This window comes from Ambystoma mexicanum, chromosome 1p, assembly GCF_040938575.1.
Source record: "Ambystoma mexicanum isolate Mex_15411 chromosome 1p, UKY_AmexF1_1, whole genome shotgun sequence".
Lineage (NCBI taxonomy): Eukaryota > Metazoa > Chordata > Amphibia > Caudata > Ambystomatidae > Ambystoma > Ambystoma mexicanum.
Genome location: NC_090921.1, coordinates 1,058,223,457 through 1,058,242,199, shown reverse-complemented (window position 1 = coordinate 1,058,242,199; position 18,743 = coordinate 1,058,223,457). Strand labels below are relative to the sequence as shown.

At 44.3% G+C, this 18,743-nt stretch overlaps 1 protein-coding gene across 1 annotated transcript in view; it reads right to left on the bottom strand.

The window, feature by feature from the left end:
- Window positions 1-16,264, bottom strand: part of LOC138521133 (chymotrypsinogen 2-like) — a 49,705-nt gene extending 33,441 nt beyond the window's left edge. Inside the window, exons 1-3 of the mRNA XM_069633740.1 lie at window positions 16,213-16,264; window positions 7,651-7,754; window positions 1,333-1,412 (exon numbers count right to left, since the gene is read on the bottom strand). Coding sequence (XP_069489841.1) covers window positions 1,333-1,412; window positions 7,651-7,754; window positions 16,213-16,264 — 236 coding nt within the window. The remainder of the gene's footprint in view (window positions 1-1,332; window positions 1,413-7,650; window positions 7,755-16,212) is intronic.
- Between the last annotated feature and the right edge of the window lie 2,479 nt (window positions 16,265-18,743).

Below are 18,743 nucleotides of genomic sequence, written 5' to 3'. Positions count from 1 at the left end.
CTATACTGTCTTGTTTCTTTGGTTGTGTGTGTCTTTAAAGTAGAATGTTGCAACTCAAAGACTTTGTTTGGACTCGCATCACTTGATGTTCTGGTGTAATTCAAGTGGACGTTTGGTTCTACAGTGTCTGTCTTTTTACTAGTTCAAATTATATAATAGCCTTGAATAGTTTAAACGTTGGCATGGTCTGTGGGAGCATGCTAATGAAATCACTCTGATAAAGGTTGAATCACTCAGGATTCTGTATGTCTACATAATAGCGCCCATCAGGCCATAACTACTGTACTCTGTATCTGTACGTGACTATGCCTGCTCCACTATACTGTGTCTAGTATGTTGGTACCTGCAACTCCGCCACAATGCCTATCGGTTGTATGTGTGCTTTACAATTGAAAAAAATAAAATAAAATCAGTATGTCTACTTTAGTTGTGGCAGCTCAACCTTGGGCACGCTTGCATAATGTGCAGGCCCTCCCTGGCATGGCATTCTGACTACACCACAGGGCACCAGTAGTCCCTCACACCACCCCACCCCTTGAGAGACCATGCTGTGTGATTGTGATGGATCCTGTTGTAGCTTCGGCCTCCATGGACAAGGGTCGACGATGCAGCAATCTAAAGACCCGAGAGGGATTCCTATATCTGCGCCTGAAAGCCCAAGGAGCTCAGTTGAATCAGGACAACCAACGATGCAAGAATCCAAAGGCCTTAGAGGAACACCTCTATCTGTGTGACGTGCCACAAGAGTGGTGAGTTGGGCGATCAGACCGAGTTACATCTGTACCCACTGCCACTCCAGGGGGGGTGCCCATTGAATGGTTTTAGACAGATGTAGACCAGTGCATCTTCTCAATAAAATGCCTCAGCGAGTTAAGAACTCTCCTCAAATACTGGCAGGACCAATTCCACCCTCCAGCTCGGATTGTGATGAAGTAAGTACTATTGAATTGGTCGATAATAGTCCCAATTATTACTCGTTATTTATGGTATTTTACAGTTCCTTTACATGAAAGTGCTGATATCATATTCCTCATAGATTCAGCATTGACTTAAAGTCTCAGTATTTAGATTTTCAAAAAACAACACTTCCTTATATACGTCAATAAATCCAAGCAATTGATTAGAAATATCTCATGATCACAAGGCAGCATCACTTTCAACATGTCATTGCCCAACAAGTATTGTCATTTCTCAAAGAAATGCTGTATTGGAAATTATGTTAATAACTCGACCATATCCCCGGATCGGAGACAATCCACTCCCCACTGCACCGGAGTCATCAACACACAGCAAGTCATTCAATGTTAAATATTGAAGTTGATGGACACTTACGACACTGAACAGGTGATGGAGGTGATGACCCAACGGGAACTGATGAGTGACCCACCACAGACATGCCAGCCGTCCTTCTCCTGCACAAAAACAGCACATCGGACAGATTGAATGCAGCCAACCTGTAGCCATAGACGTTTGGACTAGAGCGCCATACAAGGTGCCTGGCTTGCATCATTTCATCGGCCTAAGTTCTTATTTGGTCATTCATTTTAAATATGTAGAATCTCCCCCTCCAATATCTCCAACTTCCAATCAATGGTAGTTGAGACAATGTGCAACGGTCAGGGCCACACCAGGGTTATGCAGTCCGCGTGCGTGCCGCGCAGATTCAAGGTGTCCACATTGTATGAAATGCTGCTGCGCCCTGGGCGTGCAACTGAGACTTAAGTTTATTTTGGTTTGAAAGACCATCAAAAATCCATAATGTAAAAAGTTTTCCACGTGCACAAAAACACATTTCAGATTAGAGCATTTTTCTAAACTTCTTTAAAAAAAAAAAAAAAACATGAACTAATTCACAGACTAAGTTGAATGGGTTTTTCACTCATTAAATTTCAAAAGGCACCCCTTTCCTCATTTACTTTATGCTGATCCGGAAGACAGATAATAATAGTAATATGAATAATAATAATAATAATAATAATAATAACAATAACCTGTGTATGAATGAAGGTATCTGTAATTCTAGAATGATGGCCCTCCAGTTTAGTGCTTTGCGCTTTCAACCTTTTTAACAATGGCACTAAGCATCAGAAAAGGTTGTTTATCAGATTGGGATAAAACATCAGGAATTATTAGTCCTCATGAACTTCTTAATAGCTGGTTAGTTTGCGTCTGTGCTATTTTATTTAACACATATTTGAATCTGTGTGCTTGGAATTGTTTCATTATTGCAACTGTTATAATATTTATTATTTAAGTGTATATATGCAGTGGGATCTAATGCAGAATTATGACTGAATAAATCAAGTTTATCCAGAACATAACATTTCCATACAACAAATGACAATGTAAAATCATATATTGCACCTGCAAGTCGATATATATCTAAAAGATGTTCCCAGTTACAGAAAATTAATTTAGTGGCTTTTAAATAGTTTCCGCTTCCTCCAGACATGATCAGCATATAGTAAAAGAGCCCATGCAGTTAACTGCGTATCCGCCTTAAGTAAATAATGCAAAGCAGGACGATATTGTGTAAACCGTTCCCTCTTAAAACACATAGGAAAGTTCTAGATCTAACCTGGGAGTATGCCTGGACAAAACCAAAGGACATGAGCTAAATCTTCATCGCCCCTTTGGCTGCTTGGGACAGCCCCCAGCTATAGACACTGAAAGAGGACTCTCGTGATCGTGCTTCTTTCAGTTATTTTATCACTTCAGAGTAGATATTCTTGTGGTATTCCTTGAGTAATGATCATGTGCCTTGCGTTGCAAGGTTTAGATCATTTCAGGAATGTTCTATTATGAAAGGCAGAGTGCTTGGAACGCTGAGTTCAGGGACATCAGGTCAGTGCAGTACACACCAGCGTTCATATTGTGAAATAGAACTTTGACAGGACGAGTATGCTCGCCCTTCTTGCATAGGCTTGCATAATACCCTGGCACTTAAGGGGTTTTAAACCATGGTATTTCACCAGCCCCGCTCTTAGGAATAATGTGACGTATTAAAAATGGTGCTAAAACTGCCATGGGATTTGCCCAGTTGTGTAACCAATGGAACCCTTGTCCCTTCCTTATTTCATCTTGCAGATACATCACTCCCAGTTCTATGTGTACTGAAAAATGAGGTGCTGATTTAGGTGAGCTCAATAGTCTCTTAAAAAAGAGATGTTCCACTGTTTGTAACTCTTGTGCGTTCGAGTACCCCCCTTAGACAAGCACTGTAGCTTACAGCTCCTTTACATTTTACCACATAAAGCTGGGATGTGATTTTGATAAAGTTGTATTTTGCTTTTCTTTTGTAAACTGGAAGATTACTCCTCTCGTCTGTCTCAGCTTTATCACTTGCTTGTCCCAATGGGCTGCCCGGGATAAAGAGCTTGAAAAACGTACACCCAAATGGTCGAAGTGATATATCCTTGCTCTCGGACTGCCATTACTGGACATAATTGGAGCTGATTTCTTTATTTGTGCTCTTTTATGGGATTATACTCCGAAGTAAACATTGATGATGAGATGATGATGACTTGCCCTGGAGTTTCAGACTAGTTCTGGCATAAGATGGCAGAACCATGCCACATGCAGCTTTACTGACATTTAAAGGCAGTCCCTCTGGCCTGTGTAGGACCAGCTGGGTGCACACAAGGCACATCTCGGGCCTCATTACGACCCAGGCGGTAAGTTACCGCCTGGGTCATACCCTTACCACCATGGTGTAAACTATGTTTACACCATGGTAGATGGCAGATTTACTGCCCCATTCCAAGGTGAGTGGGGCGGTAAATCCCCATTTCCCATTTTACCCTTCCCCATTCCCATTTTTGCCCCATAGGGCATAATGGGAGTGGGGAAGGCGCTAATTACGCCACCGTAAATTACGGTGGCGTAATTAGCACCATGGTCCCTTAGCGCCATGGATTTTAACGCCTGCAAAAAGCAGGCGTTAAACTCACCATGGCGCAAAGGGACTTCGGAATCAGGTGTTAAGGGTCGGCGCCGTTTACGGCGCCGTTAACTCCTTAACGCCTGATTCGTAATGAGGCCCCTTGACTGCTAACGGCACATCTTGACTGCTAACCAAGGCAGATAGAATACCCTAGATAAAATATGTTGGTAGCTAAAATAATATTTGGTTTGATTTAGTAGGTATTTCATTTCATCGGGATTAAACTTTGCATACTTTACATCTGCAATGTCACTTCTTGTAAGGCCATCAGTGTCAAAGATCGTGTAACCTCACTCCCTGTGATGTCACTTCCGCTACTCTTGCCATTTTTGCGAATTGACGCTGCTGGGCCTGCTGATGTGTAATCATTGTTAACCTTAGATACATCTCAACATTTTCTGCTTCCTTAGTCTACAAATAGTGTTTTTATGAATGTGTTTGTTATCTGCATTGTACAGCCAAACGAAATTTAGCACTCGGATACAGATAACCAGGCTTACTGCTTTTGGCTGCAGACCTTCGTTAGTGCTTGTGTTTACCACACAGATACTCCACACATACCTGCAGCCTTCAGTGTCGAGGTGTGTGTGTGTGGTACATACATAGCAGAATTCTGTGCACTCTAAGTGTTATACACTGTATACCAGGGTGCATATTGGCAGGTGGCTGAAAGGTCATAGGGCGTCGGGGCACTGGGGACTGTGGGGAATCGAAGGAACAAATGGGAGGAGAATCCACTGGGGATTTTGATGTGGGTGGGAGGGTAGTGTGGTTCAAAGCTAATGAGGAACCCTCTAACCTCAAATGTGCCAGTCTCCACCTAGCACAGGTTTATATTAGGATTTTCTATTTCCTTAAAGCCATCTCCATCTACTTGGTTTGCCCCACTTTGTAGCCGCCCAAATATCTAAACTACACATGCAAGTGTCACTGCTGGAGGGACCTGTGACCGCTTGCATGGAGAGGCGGCGTAGAAGGAGCACGGGGGGCTTATAGTAGAGTAGACGAGAGCTTATCTGAGAAAGATTAACACATTCAAATACATGTGGTCCCATAGCCACCACTTTAGTCATTGCATCTGGCACTGGACCTGCCTGCTTGCCCGTGCTCCATGCTGTCTTAGAATCTAGTCCAATTCTCCCCCTACATTTGGGAGATACGGACAGAAGGTAACTAGAGACATAGCTCATACACTTTTAACTAACAGAGGTGCGCTGCGCGCAACTGATAGGCAGGCAAGGCCATTATTAATTACAAGGGCCCATCTTGCAAAGTGATAACTGTGGATTACTCCCCCAGGTTGTGGACAGCAGTTCCAACATTGGTCTGTTCATATGATGCATTGCCTGCAGGAAGCCCCCATTTCATGGAAAATATTGTTACCATCCACAAGCAGGGCCCCAGAGATAATGACGATAGTCTGTTTTTATATGGCACTGTCATTAACACACGCCCATTTAATAATGATCCCCGTTGTCGAGATCCTACATGGATGAATAAAGGCTGAGACAACCTTGCTGGGATTGCAACGCAGATGATAGCATTTGAGTCCACATGATTGTGGTGCTGCACACTAAGACTGTGTTTGGCTTGAAGTCCACCGAGAGCTTAACTCAATGAGCTATCTGACTGTCCATAAGTACTGCTATCTTCTGATAACACTCTTGAACATATACTTTCAACTATTGAAATCATCTCATTGGGGCTGCATGAATGACACATGTTCAGGCCAGTTGCAGAGCTTGGCAATGGACAATAGACCACTCTATTATTTTGAAAAACCTCTATGATACAGGGAAGCTTTTTAAATGCGCGGCTGCGCTTCTGTCCGTTGCTTATATATGACCGCTCATTGGCATTTGATGCCATCATTTACAAGATCGTCATTTCGATTTTGGAGGACAGGGTGGATTTTGGTTTGATGGTTAGACATGTTCCCCTGACTAATATATCATGACTGGCCAGACTTGGGAATAATGAGTGCCTGACTGCCCACACCCGTGACATGTATGGTGATACAAGGCTGTTACCCATAAGTTTTAATTTGAATATGTAGGTAATAGAGATCTAGAGGGTGGAGGTAATAGAGATCTAGAGGGGCCAGCTGGGCATCTCGGTGCACCCGTAACCCGGATGACATATTGCTCAATCTTTGGGTATCTACCATAGAGTGCATCATGTAATCCCGCCTGCGCTAGAAATAGAAAGTGGTCACGAGAATATCTAATTGTGTGCTCTGATAGTGGCAGCTTTATCAGGTGTTCTGGAAGCGCCTACACGTTTAAACAGAAATTACTTCTTTTATCTGCACTCTTTGATCTTCGGTGAAAGGCTTCCCAAAGGAAACTTTGATGAGCATATTCTTTTCCAGAGGTCAAGGTGAGTGGTACTATCAGGAGCGGAGTACCACTACTTTTATTTTTTACTGTTAACAGTTTCACTACTTTTTACAACCATTTTCACCATTCCGGAAATGTTTATTTTAAAGTTAAAGCATGCCTCTTCAATGTACCATACCATGGCAGGTTCAGCTAATCAGAAATCTGTTCCACTGTACATTCACGAGGCCTGAATGACATCTCAGCCTGGATGAACTCCATCTGGCTTCTTATTAACTATGAGAATCTGGAGGAGGTTCTGCTAACACTAACACCTGATCTCCCCCTGATTTCCGGAAAGCTTGACAAGCTGTCTCAGGTTAAATGCTTAGATGTTACAGATGATAAAGGTAAAGGCCATTTCCACAGGATTGTATTTTGACATATTGGGCCTCATTCCGAGTGCGGCAGTAAGGGGTTAACGGTGCCGGTAAGGATGCCGGTGCCGTTAACCCCTTACCGCTGCATTCCCAGGTCCCTTAGCGGGTCCCGCTAAGGCCGGCTGGTAAAACCAGCCGTCCTTAGCGGGAGCCGCTAAGGGGCCAGGGTGCTAAAAACAGGCCCGTAACGTACGTGCCCGTTATTAGCTCCCTCCCCATTCCCATTGAGCCCTATGGGGGCTCGAATGCGGAAGGGTTTTTTGAATGGGGACTTACCGGGTCCTCCAAGGTTGGAATGACCCGGTAAATCCCCATTCAAATAACCCGGACACGACTTTGGAGGTAGCCATGGTGCTAATAGCACCATGGCTACCTCCAAACTCGTAATGACCCCCATTAGGTGGCTACATGGGATTTGCAACTCCATGCTACTGAGCAAGTGTGCAGTTATAGTAGGAGCCTTAGTTCTAGTCACTTGGACTACTGTAATGCACTCCAGTGGGACACTTGAAGACCACACACTATTCATCTCTCAGACTCAGATCAGAGGAGATAAAAGAAGTACAGTCTTGAGATCCAGGCTTTGTAGTAAATTACCAAATTCTATTAATGACAGCACACACCTTTCTAGTGACAGGCCTCGGTGGAAGCAGCTGCTGTGTAGGTAGGTGTTATGTATGGGTGCCAGCAAAGTTAAGATTAGTCAGTGGAGGTAGTTGATTTCACAAAGGTCATATTCAAATGTTCCAACTGACTGATCAACCGAGAGACATTAATGAAAACCAATATGGAGGACCTTCCTACCTCCTGCTTATCTCGTCTCCCGCCAGAGTCACAGTTCCACTACTTTTCACCCTTCACCCACTGCTCTATTCATATGTTTTACTGTTCATCTGGCTCGTTATTCTACAAGGAATGGAGAGCTTGAAAGATGGCAGGAAGACGTTACCTGCACAGAGACTTGCCACGGCCATGATCCGGGGACCGCCTCCTCACCATTGGCGACCCTTGCAAAGCCGCTCAGAACGGGATAGATATCTTGTTCACCGCAGCCTATGAACAAAATGAAGCAATATATAATTTTATGGAACAGTGCAGAAGAGAAATTGATGGCCTAAGCTAGCTCACTTCACAGTCTTCTGATATATTCTGAAGCAGCACAAATCAGGCTTTTGGTGTCATTCACTGATCAGGCGTGGAAGAGCAGGAAATACAGGGAGGCAGTGAGGAACAGGTCAACATCCTGCTATTTTGGTAAGGGAAGAAAAGAGGAAGGGGGGAGTGAGGAGCAGGTGAACATCCTGATATATTGGTAAGGGGAGAAAGGAGTAGGGGCGAAGTGAGGAGCCGGTCAACATCCTGCTATGGTGGTAAGGGGAGAGAAGAGGATGGCTATTCACTCAGTGAAAGAAAATTGGGATAGTCCCTCTCCAGTGAGGCTAAGTGTACATGAAATGAGAACTGTACAAAACTGAAAGTACTGCTCTGTTTTCGAGAGTAATATTCCAGGCATGCCTCCACCCTATACCTTGTAAAGCTCTGTGTGTGGTGAGAGAGGAGAGAGTGTCTTGAGTGTCTTGAAACGCTTTGCACTGCTGTGGTACTATTGCTGTGGTACCGCTTTAAGAAAACTCAAAAGCAGGCTTGTGGTGCAAAGCGCAGGCGCAGTGTTCTGCAACTAGTTCAGTCACTCGTAGCTCTACAAGAGTGAGGACGTCTCCTGGCTCCTTGTGCGTTGTGATAGAGGAGCAAGCATCCTGAATCCCTTCTCACTGATGTGGTACTATTGCTGCGGTACCGCTTTAAGAAAATTTGAAAGCGGACTTGTGTCGCAAAGTGCCGGCGCAGAATTCGGTGATGAGGTAAGTCGCTCGTCAGAAGGAGACCCTTCGCTCACGCCAGCAACAACAACTACAACCCAAACCTCTAGAGGAGCGGTGCCACATGCTGTGGGTAAGCGAAACAGGAAGGTTGCCACAATTAATATCTCCTTGATCTCCTCCCCCACCGTCACCCCATGATCTTCAAACCCCAAAAACATGGAATCCCCCGTCTTCCACCTCATTTATGACTGCAGCTGCGAGAATTTCTCTTTACTTAAATGAGGGACAGATCGATCCAGAGTCTCATTTTCGCTCTGTTACCATGCAATATTCATGTTTGACAAAGAAACTGACCAGGAAGAGGGCTTTGCCTGGTCGGTTGCTGAAACAGGGAGGCTTGAAATAGGGGGGCTTGAAACAATGGCTTACACCATAGCTCTCAATCATTTGTGTTGCAAAGGCGGGTGAAACCACCCGATTTTGTTTTTGGCGGGTGAGACGCCCATTGGAATGCATGGGCGTGCAGGAGGCTTGGCGGGTGAGTCAGCCCTTTACAAGGCGGGTGACACCCGCCAAAAGCATGTGAGTTGAGAGCTATGCTTACACCATGGGCCCTATGAACTTAATGGGCCACACTGAAGCAACCATACTCATGGTGAGCCCAAGGACTCACAGTTGGGAAGGGATCAGGGGGCAGGAGCTGGGTCGATGTGGAAGTGGAACTGTCAACCCCGGACTCTGGTCCGGACATGTCATACCCAGATGGCACACAAACACCTTTGACTACCTCACACACGACTACACCTCTTTCATCCTCAAGTGTTTTGACTTCAAAGACCCATGCCCAGGTTCTTGTCCACGTTCAGGTGCATAACTCACAGGTAGTGCAAGATGCAGTGTTATCGAGGTTAAAAAATCATCCATCCTTGTTGGATATCGGCAGAGTGGTAAGCGAGGTGCCTTTGGCCGACCCACCTCGAGTAGGCACTGGGGACGGACCTCCAGAAGTCGACTCCTCCAAGGATCCAGCCATCCACAAAGGGGTCTGAGTAGAGAGCGCAAGGACCACAGAAAAAAAAAAACAACACCAGTCCTGGAAACAGACTAAGGACAAGCAGAGCTGATGTAGATGACGGAAACATCTAGGACCTCTGCATTGACCCAGACTCTGTTTCCCAAACCCATTAAGAGTTTACCGCAAGGTCCTTGCAAAAGGAACTCAACCAGGCGCTAACATTATGTTTTTTTTTAACCAAAACCGAAAATAACGAGAAAAATCCCTTTTGATCCCCAGGTGAGCTCTTGGACACCGAAATGCTAGAGGGAGCAGGGGATGGTGCTCCCGCAGACCCAGCTGATCCATCTGAGTCCAGGGACAAGGACTCAGTCCCCCAGATTAGCAGCGCTCCATCCATGCCGACAGGTCAGCAACAAAAAGGTGCTCAGTCTCAAGAAACCCAAATACAACGAGGCTCTCCCCATATACTAAGTCTGTCAAACGTGCCCATGCATGGAGAGGAGGATGAGTTCAGAAACAAAGGGCCTGGTGAAGTCTCTCCTAAGGGAACAATTTGTCAAAAACCCATACTCCTGAGAAACTGCAGCAAGACCGAGCCATGGGCTCTGAGGGCACAGAAAAAGAACTGAGCCCCCCATAAAACAACCAAATGGAAAGTCCAGGGCTACATCATTAGGAGGGAAGAACAAGGTGGTCCGGGAGGAACCATGGGTCTCTGACACCCAGAGGTTGTCTAGGCTAATCGAGTCAGTACCCGTATCTGTGACCACGACTTACAACCCCACAAAACCTGGACACACCAGGATCTATTTGCAAAATTCTTTATTTGAGTCAGACTCCTCACTGGAATACTACACTACATGTTTACAGGAAAACAACAAACAACCTGTGCCAATGCGATGACAAATGGGGCAAAAAAAGCCACACCTAACAAATATGTCATCGTTAACCATCGCCTTGGCCCTGTTCACCAAGCAATAGGAGTCTGTAAACGATACTTTAAAGGATCAGTAGACTTTGATGTTGATGGTGCATCCCAAACTTCTGTTTGTGGAAGGTTACATCACAGCCATTGAGTCAAGGAACCCCAATACAGGAAAATCGCAACATCAGTCAGAAAGCCTTGCATATAAGAAAGACAATGGGCCTATTTCAACACGTCCACAATCCACACAGACCCAACCATGTGCATATATGCAGGTTGACTCAACAGGTGTAGAAACAGCAAATATAAAAATGAATCCTTTGGAGACGATGGAAAAGGCTGTAAGTACTGGTCTGGCAGCAGCACCACGGGGCAAGTCTATTTCAGTAGAGAATGAAGTTGTCACAATCTTGAAAGATGATTTGAGATCAGTCGGCGCCACAAGTCAAGATTCCTCAATTGTTTCCCAGAAGAAGAAAGATAAGGCACTGTCACTGACACCTGGCTCAGCAGTTTCGCCAGTCACCCGTACTACTTCTGATGTCGTAGAGAAACAACCCCAACTTGCTGTGATCCCAAACCCCCTCATCCCCCAAAAAAGGGACAAAGAAAAAAGTCCTGCAAGCCCCTAAATCACTACTATTGACCCTGCGGACCGAAGACGAATAGGAAACTTTAATACTACGGTAGCTGATGAATCTATCATTATACTCAGTTGAAGACTCAGAGTCTGAACTGGTTTTGGGGTACCTCAGGTTACAGCGCACAAAGCACCCGACTGGAAATGAAAACAACATCCCTAATTAAAATCCTGTCTCAGTGAGGTCCGAATCCCCCGTTTTTCTGACATTACTTGAAAAAGAAAGAGAGTGCTGGGGAAAATACACCATTCAAATTCTCAGGGGATGAAGGCCCAACAGCCTGGCAAAATCGCGAGACCGGAAGGCCCTGGACATGCCCAGCCAGAAAGCAGGTGGAAAAGGGACCCAGGATCCCCCCTCCAGGTCTAGGATCTTGGGAAGAGAACCCAACAGAAGGAAGAAAACACAAACACTACCATTGGCCCATCAAAATCAATTTGTGTGAGAAATAGCGAGAAGAAGGAGACAGTAGACCAGAGGCAGGCTGGGAAGGGGCCTGCCAGCTTGCAAATACCTAAGCCTCAAGTTGTGAACTCAAAGGGTAGAACCCTACGTTCACTAAAACTAGAGAGAATTCTGGATAAGGAGACAACTTAATATTGAATAGAAAAACCGTCATGGAATTGCTCCACTGTATCCCGAACCGACGGGAAGTGATGTAGAGAGATTTGAAGATCATTGAATTTGTGGAAGAGCTACGCATGGACAGTGTATACCTCCACATAACCTCACCAGTGGTCAAGGGGATGCTGTTGGATGCTGCTGAAAGTCTTCTATTGCTAGGCTTTGATTTTACCTCCACGGCTGGCAACCCGGGGAGGTAAAGGGAGAGAGGCAGGTAATAGCAAACACGATACCCCAGGTACCCTGGGTCCAAACAGGCTTTGCAAAATATAAACTTTCCAAGAGCTCCTTGGGACGGGACATACCCCAGAAGGTCCGAGATCCAATCTTAACATTACAATCAGATTGGACCATACTTTGAAACAAGGTAGAGAGGTTAGAATGGCCCCTAAGGGGCCTAAACAGGGTGCAGAACTTTTCAGCTGGACGTGGCTCCTGGGCGCATTAGCACATCATGAAAACGTGCAGCCATTCAAGATGCCTCTTCTCACACCCCCACAGCCGGATAAACGAAACATCAAAGCAACCTTACCTAAATGCCTAAAGGTGGCCTTGTCCTATTATTATTATTTATTTATTGTGATTTAGTTTACATTGAAACTTTACACATTAATTAAAGTTTTACATAAAACAAATCATAAGAAGAATAAAAGATTATCATAGAAGAAAAACGCATGTCAGTTAAATACAAAAAAGGAAAAAAGAGAGAAAAAAAAAGATGGCCTTGTGGAACACAAACATTTAACAGCAAAAAGTGATGTCAATTTGGGGCACTACGATTTGCTATGCTTCCAGGAGACCTACCTGAGAAATAAACCTACCCGGAACAGATGTGACATTATCCTTAGTCCGGCAACATAAGGACAAAGGGGAAGACCTACCTCTGACTTACTAACCACGATAAAGTCTGGGAGTGACCTCAATTTAATACAAACAATCTTTTCCAGTTGATTTGTCCAAGGACTCATAGTGGGGTGGCAGCACCCAGTGAAAATGCAAGGACAAGACAAGGCATCCACTATGGCAATAATACATCTATACTGGAACCCACAAGCCATCTCAAATGAGACCTTTCTGGACCTGACGGCTCTCTTGATAGACAACGCATATACTAACCAGCAGACCTGAAACATCACTCTGTGGGGAAATCTCAATGCTAAATGTCTGAAGAAGGAATCAGCAGCAAGTGTGAGCCAGGGAGGAACCCCCTCAGTGGCCAGAGGAATCTTGTGGATGTCACTCATGGCATGAAGAGATATGCACATGTTAAATGGCCAAATTAAAGGTGATGTGCCTGTGCAGGCAACCTGGGGGAGAGAAAGTCAAGTAGCGGTAATTGACTACATCTTTGTATCTAGAAGCCTTTTGCCTTTGGTCACATCCCTCAAGGTGGTGAAGACGGCAAATAGTGATCACAACCTCCTGTCTATGGGCTGGTTGGTAAGACGTCATTATATCGACAGACATTTTCTTGCTGCGTTTTTTGCCGAACATTTTCGCCTGAAAAACTGATTGAAAAAATAAAGGAGGTGTGTGGGTAAGGGTATATAATGGGTAGGGGGTGGGGTATAGGGACTACAAAATAGGGAAGTTGGGCTTTGGGGGGACCCCCCAAATATATAAAAACATTCTATGAGTATTTTTCTGCCGAAAATGTTCGGCAAAATAATCAGTGAAAAAAAGCCTTTCGATCTAAGAACAGAGAACCGGGCTGGTCTGCTGTGGCAGAATGCAATAGGTAAAGAATGGTGTCCTCAGTGATGTCATGCAATGGAAGTACCAGACTGAGAATGCCCAAGTCATTAATCGAAAATCTGACAACAAAATATGCTAACACCATAACAACTGCAGGGCACCCAGAATGAAAGCTCCACGGTGGATTATACGCCTCTGTTGGAATGTTTTCGTACAAAACACGGACTGCAAGGCGAGTCACTAACTAGACCTCATGCATATGACACCCTCCTTGTAGCACAAAGAAGAGTTGTGAGAAAAACCAAACGCATAGCGACAAAAACAAATCATCCAGACGATCGAGAAAAGGCAACCATGTCAGACAAGCATTATAAAAACTGGCTTTATGCATACAGATTACATATGTACCAGCACGACTCTGTAATGATGTTGAAAGTGATTTGTGGAAGGGAAGTCAAAGACTTCTGCGCCCTGGTCAAGTCTGCTGTAGGTAATTCAATCGATCTGCAGCTGAACAGTGTCCGAGAACACGACTGAGTATCCCACTTCTCTAATCTCTACACCGAGAAGAAATACCCTAACATTCTTGTACCATCAAGTATGATTGAACTATGGTATATACTGCATGATGTAGTGGATATAATGTAGAAAATAGAGAATAAATGGCTCGTGGGCCCCTGGTCCCAATGGACTAACAAATACAATGTTAAAAGAACACCCGGGGCATAGGCAATTTTCATTGATAACTTGTTTGAGCAAATCACTCGAACCCATTTGATTCCAAACTCCTGGAGGAGGGCGATAGTGGTGCCAATTTTGAAGAAGGGCGAGAGAGAAAATCCAAAGAATTATCACCCTATCGCCCTGTAATTGGAAAGGTTTTTGGCTCTCTGCATCTTCAGCGGTGGCAGGCGTGGACCTCGGCCGTGGGTTGTAAATATCCATTCCAGACTGGCTTTGTGAAGGGTATTGGAACGGCTGTCAACATACTTCTTCTAAATATCTTGAAGGGGAAGGTGTGGGAGGGCAAACCAAGGATTTTCATGGACCTCGTGCAGGCATTTGACCAAGAAGGGCGTAAACAGATGTGGAGAAAATTATCAGTTCATAACTGTGTAAAATCCATCTTGGAACCTCTGATCGTACTACACTCACAAACCAGCATGAGAGTGCGATTGAATCCGCCTGGCATCCTGTCAACAGAGGTCCTCATGGCCAGCGGCCTAAAACAAGGTTGTCCAATTTCTCCGGCCCTGTTCAACATCTTCTGGGCTGACAACAAGCGGTTCCAGTGCTCGGTCAGATCTTTTCCTCCCTCCATAGGAGTCCACCTAAATCGACTACTGTCTGCTGACGACTTGGTCATAATAGAGCAAACTTCAGTCAGCCTCCAGCGCCAGTTGGACAGTCTCCAAAATTACATAGATAAGAATTAACTGGAGATAAACATAGGGAAGACAAACTTATTGTGCTTTGAAAAATCAAAAAAGCTCAAGGACAAACCCAAATGGTTCTTGGGCCATACACAAATTGAACAAGTCCAGTCTTTCAAGTACCTAGGGTTCTGAATTAATACCAGTGCCATTGAAACCCCAATGGTGGACCAAATCCAAGAGAGAGCCAAGACCCTTGCCAGCCAAGCAGCAGCAGTAAATACGAAATACGGGCAATTCTCAATACTTCCTGTGGTGAACTACTACAAATCAAAAGTGGTCCCTTCTTTGACCTATGGTGCTGAGACTACATTAAAGATTCCAGACGAGGTCTGGCCCCAGCTACAAGGCCTTTCTTTAAAAGGGTTCTGCGAGTTCCAATGTCAACTCCTATTCAGGTCATACGTAGAGAACTCAGTCTCCTCTCTTTAAAAGTCGCGGTGAAATGTAACAGACTGGCTCTGTTCAGAAAGTACCTCTTGCATTCTCTACCTTTAATTGTTGACATTCTGAACAAAGAACTCATGGAAGGGTTCAACGTCACCCTAAATATCAGAACAAAAAATAATAGAGACAAACTGAGAGCAATTGAATGTAAAGAAGAAGACCTCAAATTAAATCCAATGAGAGTAAAACCAAAGCTAGGGGAGAATGATTGTATAACTACCCTCGCAGATTCTTCCTACTATTAATCAACTGCTGATTTGCCTTTGGATACAAGAAAATTGAATGTGCTTCCAGGCTATTTGGCGAAGTTTTCTGAACAGATTTCACTGTGGCCAATTTCTTCGGATACGTCTGAACCTGTTACTGACAAACGATATCATTGCAATTAGAGCGTAACCTAAATCAGTGACATCAAATGTTTGCTGTTTTTGTACAGGGGAGGACTATGTTGGATCCTTAAAACACCTTCTGTTATACTGTCCAGGTTTAACCAGGGAGAGAACAACATTATTTGCTCAACTACTGACGCAGTTTCCATTATTAGATGCGGAGGACTGTAATCATGAGGACCAAAATTGTGTTAGCTAAATAGTCTTTTATGTCTAGAATAATGCCAAAAAACAGGGGGAATTGATGACCGGCTTGATGGAAGCATCCGCCAAGGTTCCCTGTATTTGTATTTGAGTATTCGGGAAACAACGGAATGTAAATGGAAGTGTTTTCTTATTTCTTTCTTGCAAAAATTGTAAGCAATTCATGCAAATAAATAAAAAGGAAAAAAAAGACTCCACCCCCTCCAAAACTCATGCATTGCTTTTGGATGCCCACAATCTCAAGCATCTGTGAAATTCCATGATCTTTAGGGGAGCAGTGGTCAATAGCCAAGTTGTGCTGTCGTCACTTACCAAGAGCAGTACTGGCAAAGGCCAGACAAGAGAGAAGCCAAAGCAGTGCCATGATGCAGTGAGCTTTAGTTGTGCGAATTGGTCTGGAGGCACTGTCACTTATATAAGGGGAAAGAACTCATTTTAGCATTTTGACTAATAGGTTTGCAGGAATGATGACTTTGGATTGGACTCAAGGTCTCCTCGTGCAAACTTCCCTCTTGGCATTAGGGGACTGTAGGGGCAGCAGGTGTGCTCTCCTGTTCAAACAGTTGTGTAGCGTGATATTGAGTCTTAGCTCATGCCATTTGCCCTGTGCTTCCGATGCTGGCTTAGCCTCATTATGAGTTTGGTGGTATCTCGCTGGTAAATCAACTGAGATACCACCAAACAGAGTTACTGTTACCGCTGGATTACAAGTGGTGGTATGACGGTGTTAGTGCCCATTTATGGAGTCCATAGGACTTCATGGGGATTTGGGCAGAATTCATGCTAGGGTAATTCAGCCGAAATTGCCAGTTTTCGGCATTTAAGTAGTGGCATTACCTACATAATCTTGCTGTAGGTTTTTCCTCCACCCTACCGCCAAAAACATAGTTGGGAGGTTACCGCACTGCATTACCCCCGTTTTGAGCCGCACCACCCACTCATAATGAGATATCTTTCCTTAAAAAGCAACATCCTGTAATGGTTGTTGTAAAAGGGCATTGAAAGAGATAGGCAGGGAAATGCATACGATGGGCATTTTAAGAAGTTAGTAGGAACGGAGGACTGCATACTGTTTAATTCACACAAGCAAGAATAAGCTCCGGGTACTGCTGATCCGAGCTCCTTCAACAATAGAGAGGGATTTCTGGCAACTCTATGAAGCCAAAATCCGCTGGGAGCTTTCTTCTGAAGCATACACTTGGACTTTTAATATAAATCAATTTCATTTAAAAACTGGTCTTGGTTGTGTCCATATTCAGGTTTGGCTTAAGTAGTCAACCTTTAGAGGGCTTTACATCCAGTATTCTCTCCCAACTACCTGTGTGCACATAAGCAGCCAGGGCAAAGCAGGACAGGGAGCCTTAGTATTGAAGGCCGGTGCCCCACAATCCATGGATCATTGTATTCATCGGCCTTGCATACGAGGTTGGGGCCATCAGGAAGGATGCTGGAAAGGTTATGACCTCTTACACGCAACACCGTGCACCTCTTTTGACCCATGCTTTAGCCTATAGAATTTTTATTGCGCAGCCCTTCCTCTGAGATGACTGTGCTCTCCAGTCTATGTATGTCTTCTTCAGAAGGAACGGAAGATATGGAAGATAATGGTGTCATAAAAAATAAAGAATTGAGATAATGTACTGTCCCCATTCTTTGCACTCAAGTATTCGTTTTTATTTTGTTTATTGCTTGGAAACTGTTAATAAAATTAGGTTCTTGCCTTCCCTAATTATTATGATATGATCCAGCCTGCAGAGACAGAGATTCGGGGGAGGAGCTGGCGCGCCGTGCGCATGTCAGCATGGCACAAACACGCTGCAGTGATTAGAGAAAAGTCCCCACTGCATACTCTGCGGAATGACGTTGAGAAAGCCATAGGCACCATTTTTGATCCCGGATCCCATCTTGCAAGGGAACCGTCAAACGAGTAATTTTCTCCATGGAGGGAGCAGACACAGGGGAGACTAGTCTTTGGTCCGGGAGACAGAGAGAACAGACCAGCCCACCCCTGATATACTTGAAAACTGGAAAGAGGCCTTTGAAGACTTTAGTGATTCGTCCTTAGCCCAGGCATGATATCCAGTTCTTGAAGCAAATATGTCAGCAATCTCCACACATCTTTAAATGCTACTGTTTATTGTGACTACAGCATGCCAAATGTTAATAAATGAGTCGGATGGCTTCCTGCCCACTAGTTGCCTATCAACTCCTGGTCTAGAAGAGTGTCTTGCAGCCCTGCTGAATGCAGCATGCGTGATGGGCTGGGACCATCCGCTCTGCCTCCCAGAGCACCTCGGATGTATACATCAAACTGCAAGAATTTAGACATATTCCATTTATTTTTGATTTAGGAAACAAAACATATTCATTCATATGGCCTGACTCATGTGGCCTCTTAAAGGTAGACAATATTCAACCTCCAATATAAAAACAATGTCCATATATAATGTGCAGTTCTAATGTGCAGAAACTCTGTGATTTAAAGTGTGTGTGCTCAGAGTTCAACGCAATCAAACCTCAATACAAATATACATATACAATTACTAAAAACAGACAATGTTAAACACATCAAACAAGATAAACATACACAATTCACAACAAAAGATTTTTCTCTGAGTTCATACATGGTTCAAAAGGAAGTAACAAAGTACTTACTGCATTCATTTCAAATTACTCAAACCTAATGATCAGGACCCGTCTCCTACTAGTTGTATTGCCTACATCCTCATTCAATGTAAGTGCAGAGATCTCAAATTGGGAATATATAATGGGGGTTAAGGTCCCCACCCTGATATACATATGTGTACATATATAAATGTGAATTCAAAAAAGGGGGGTGTGCA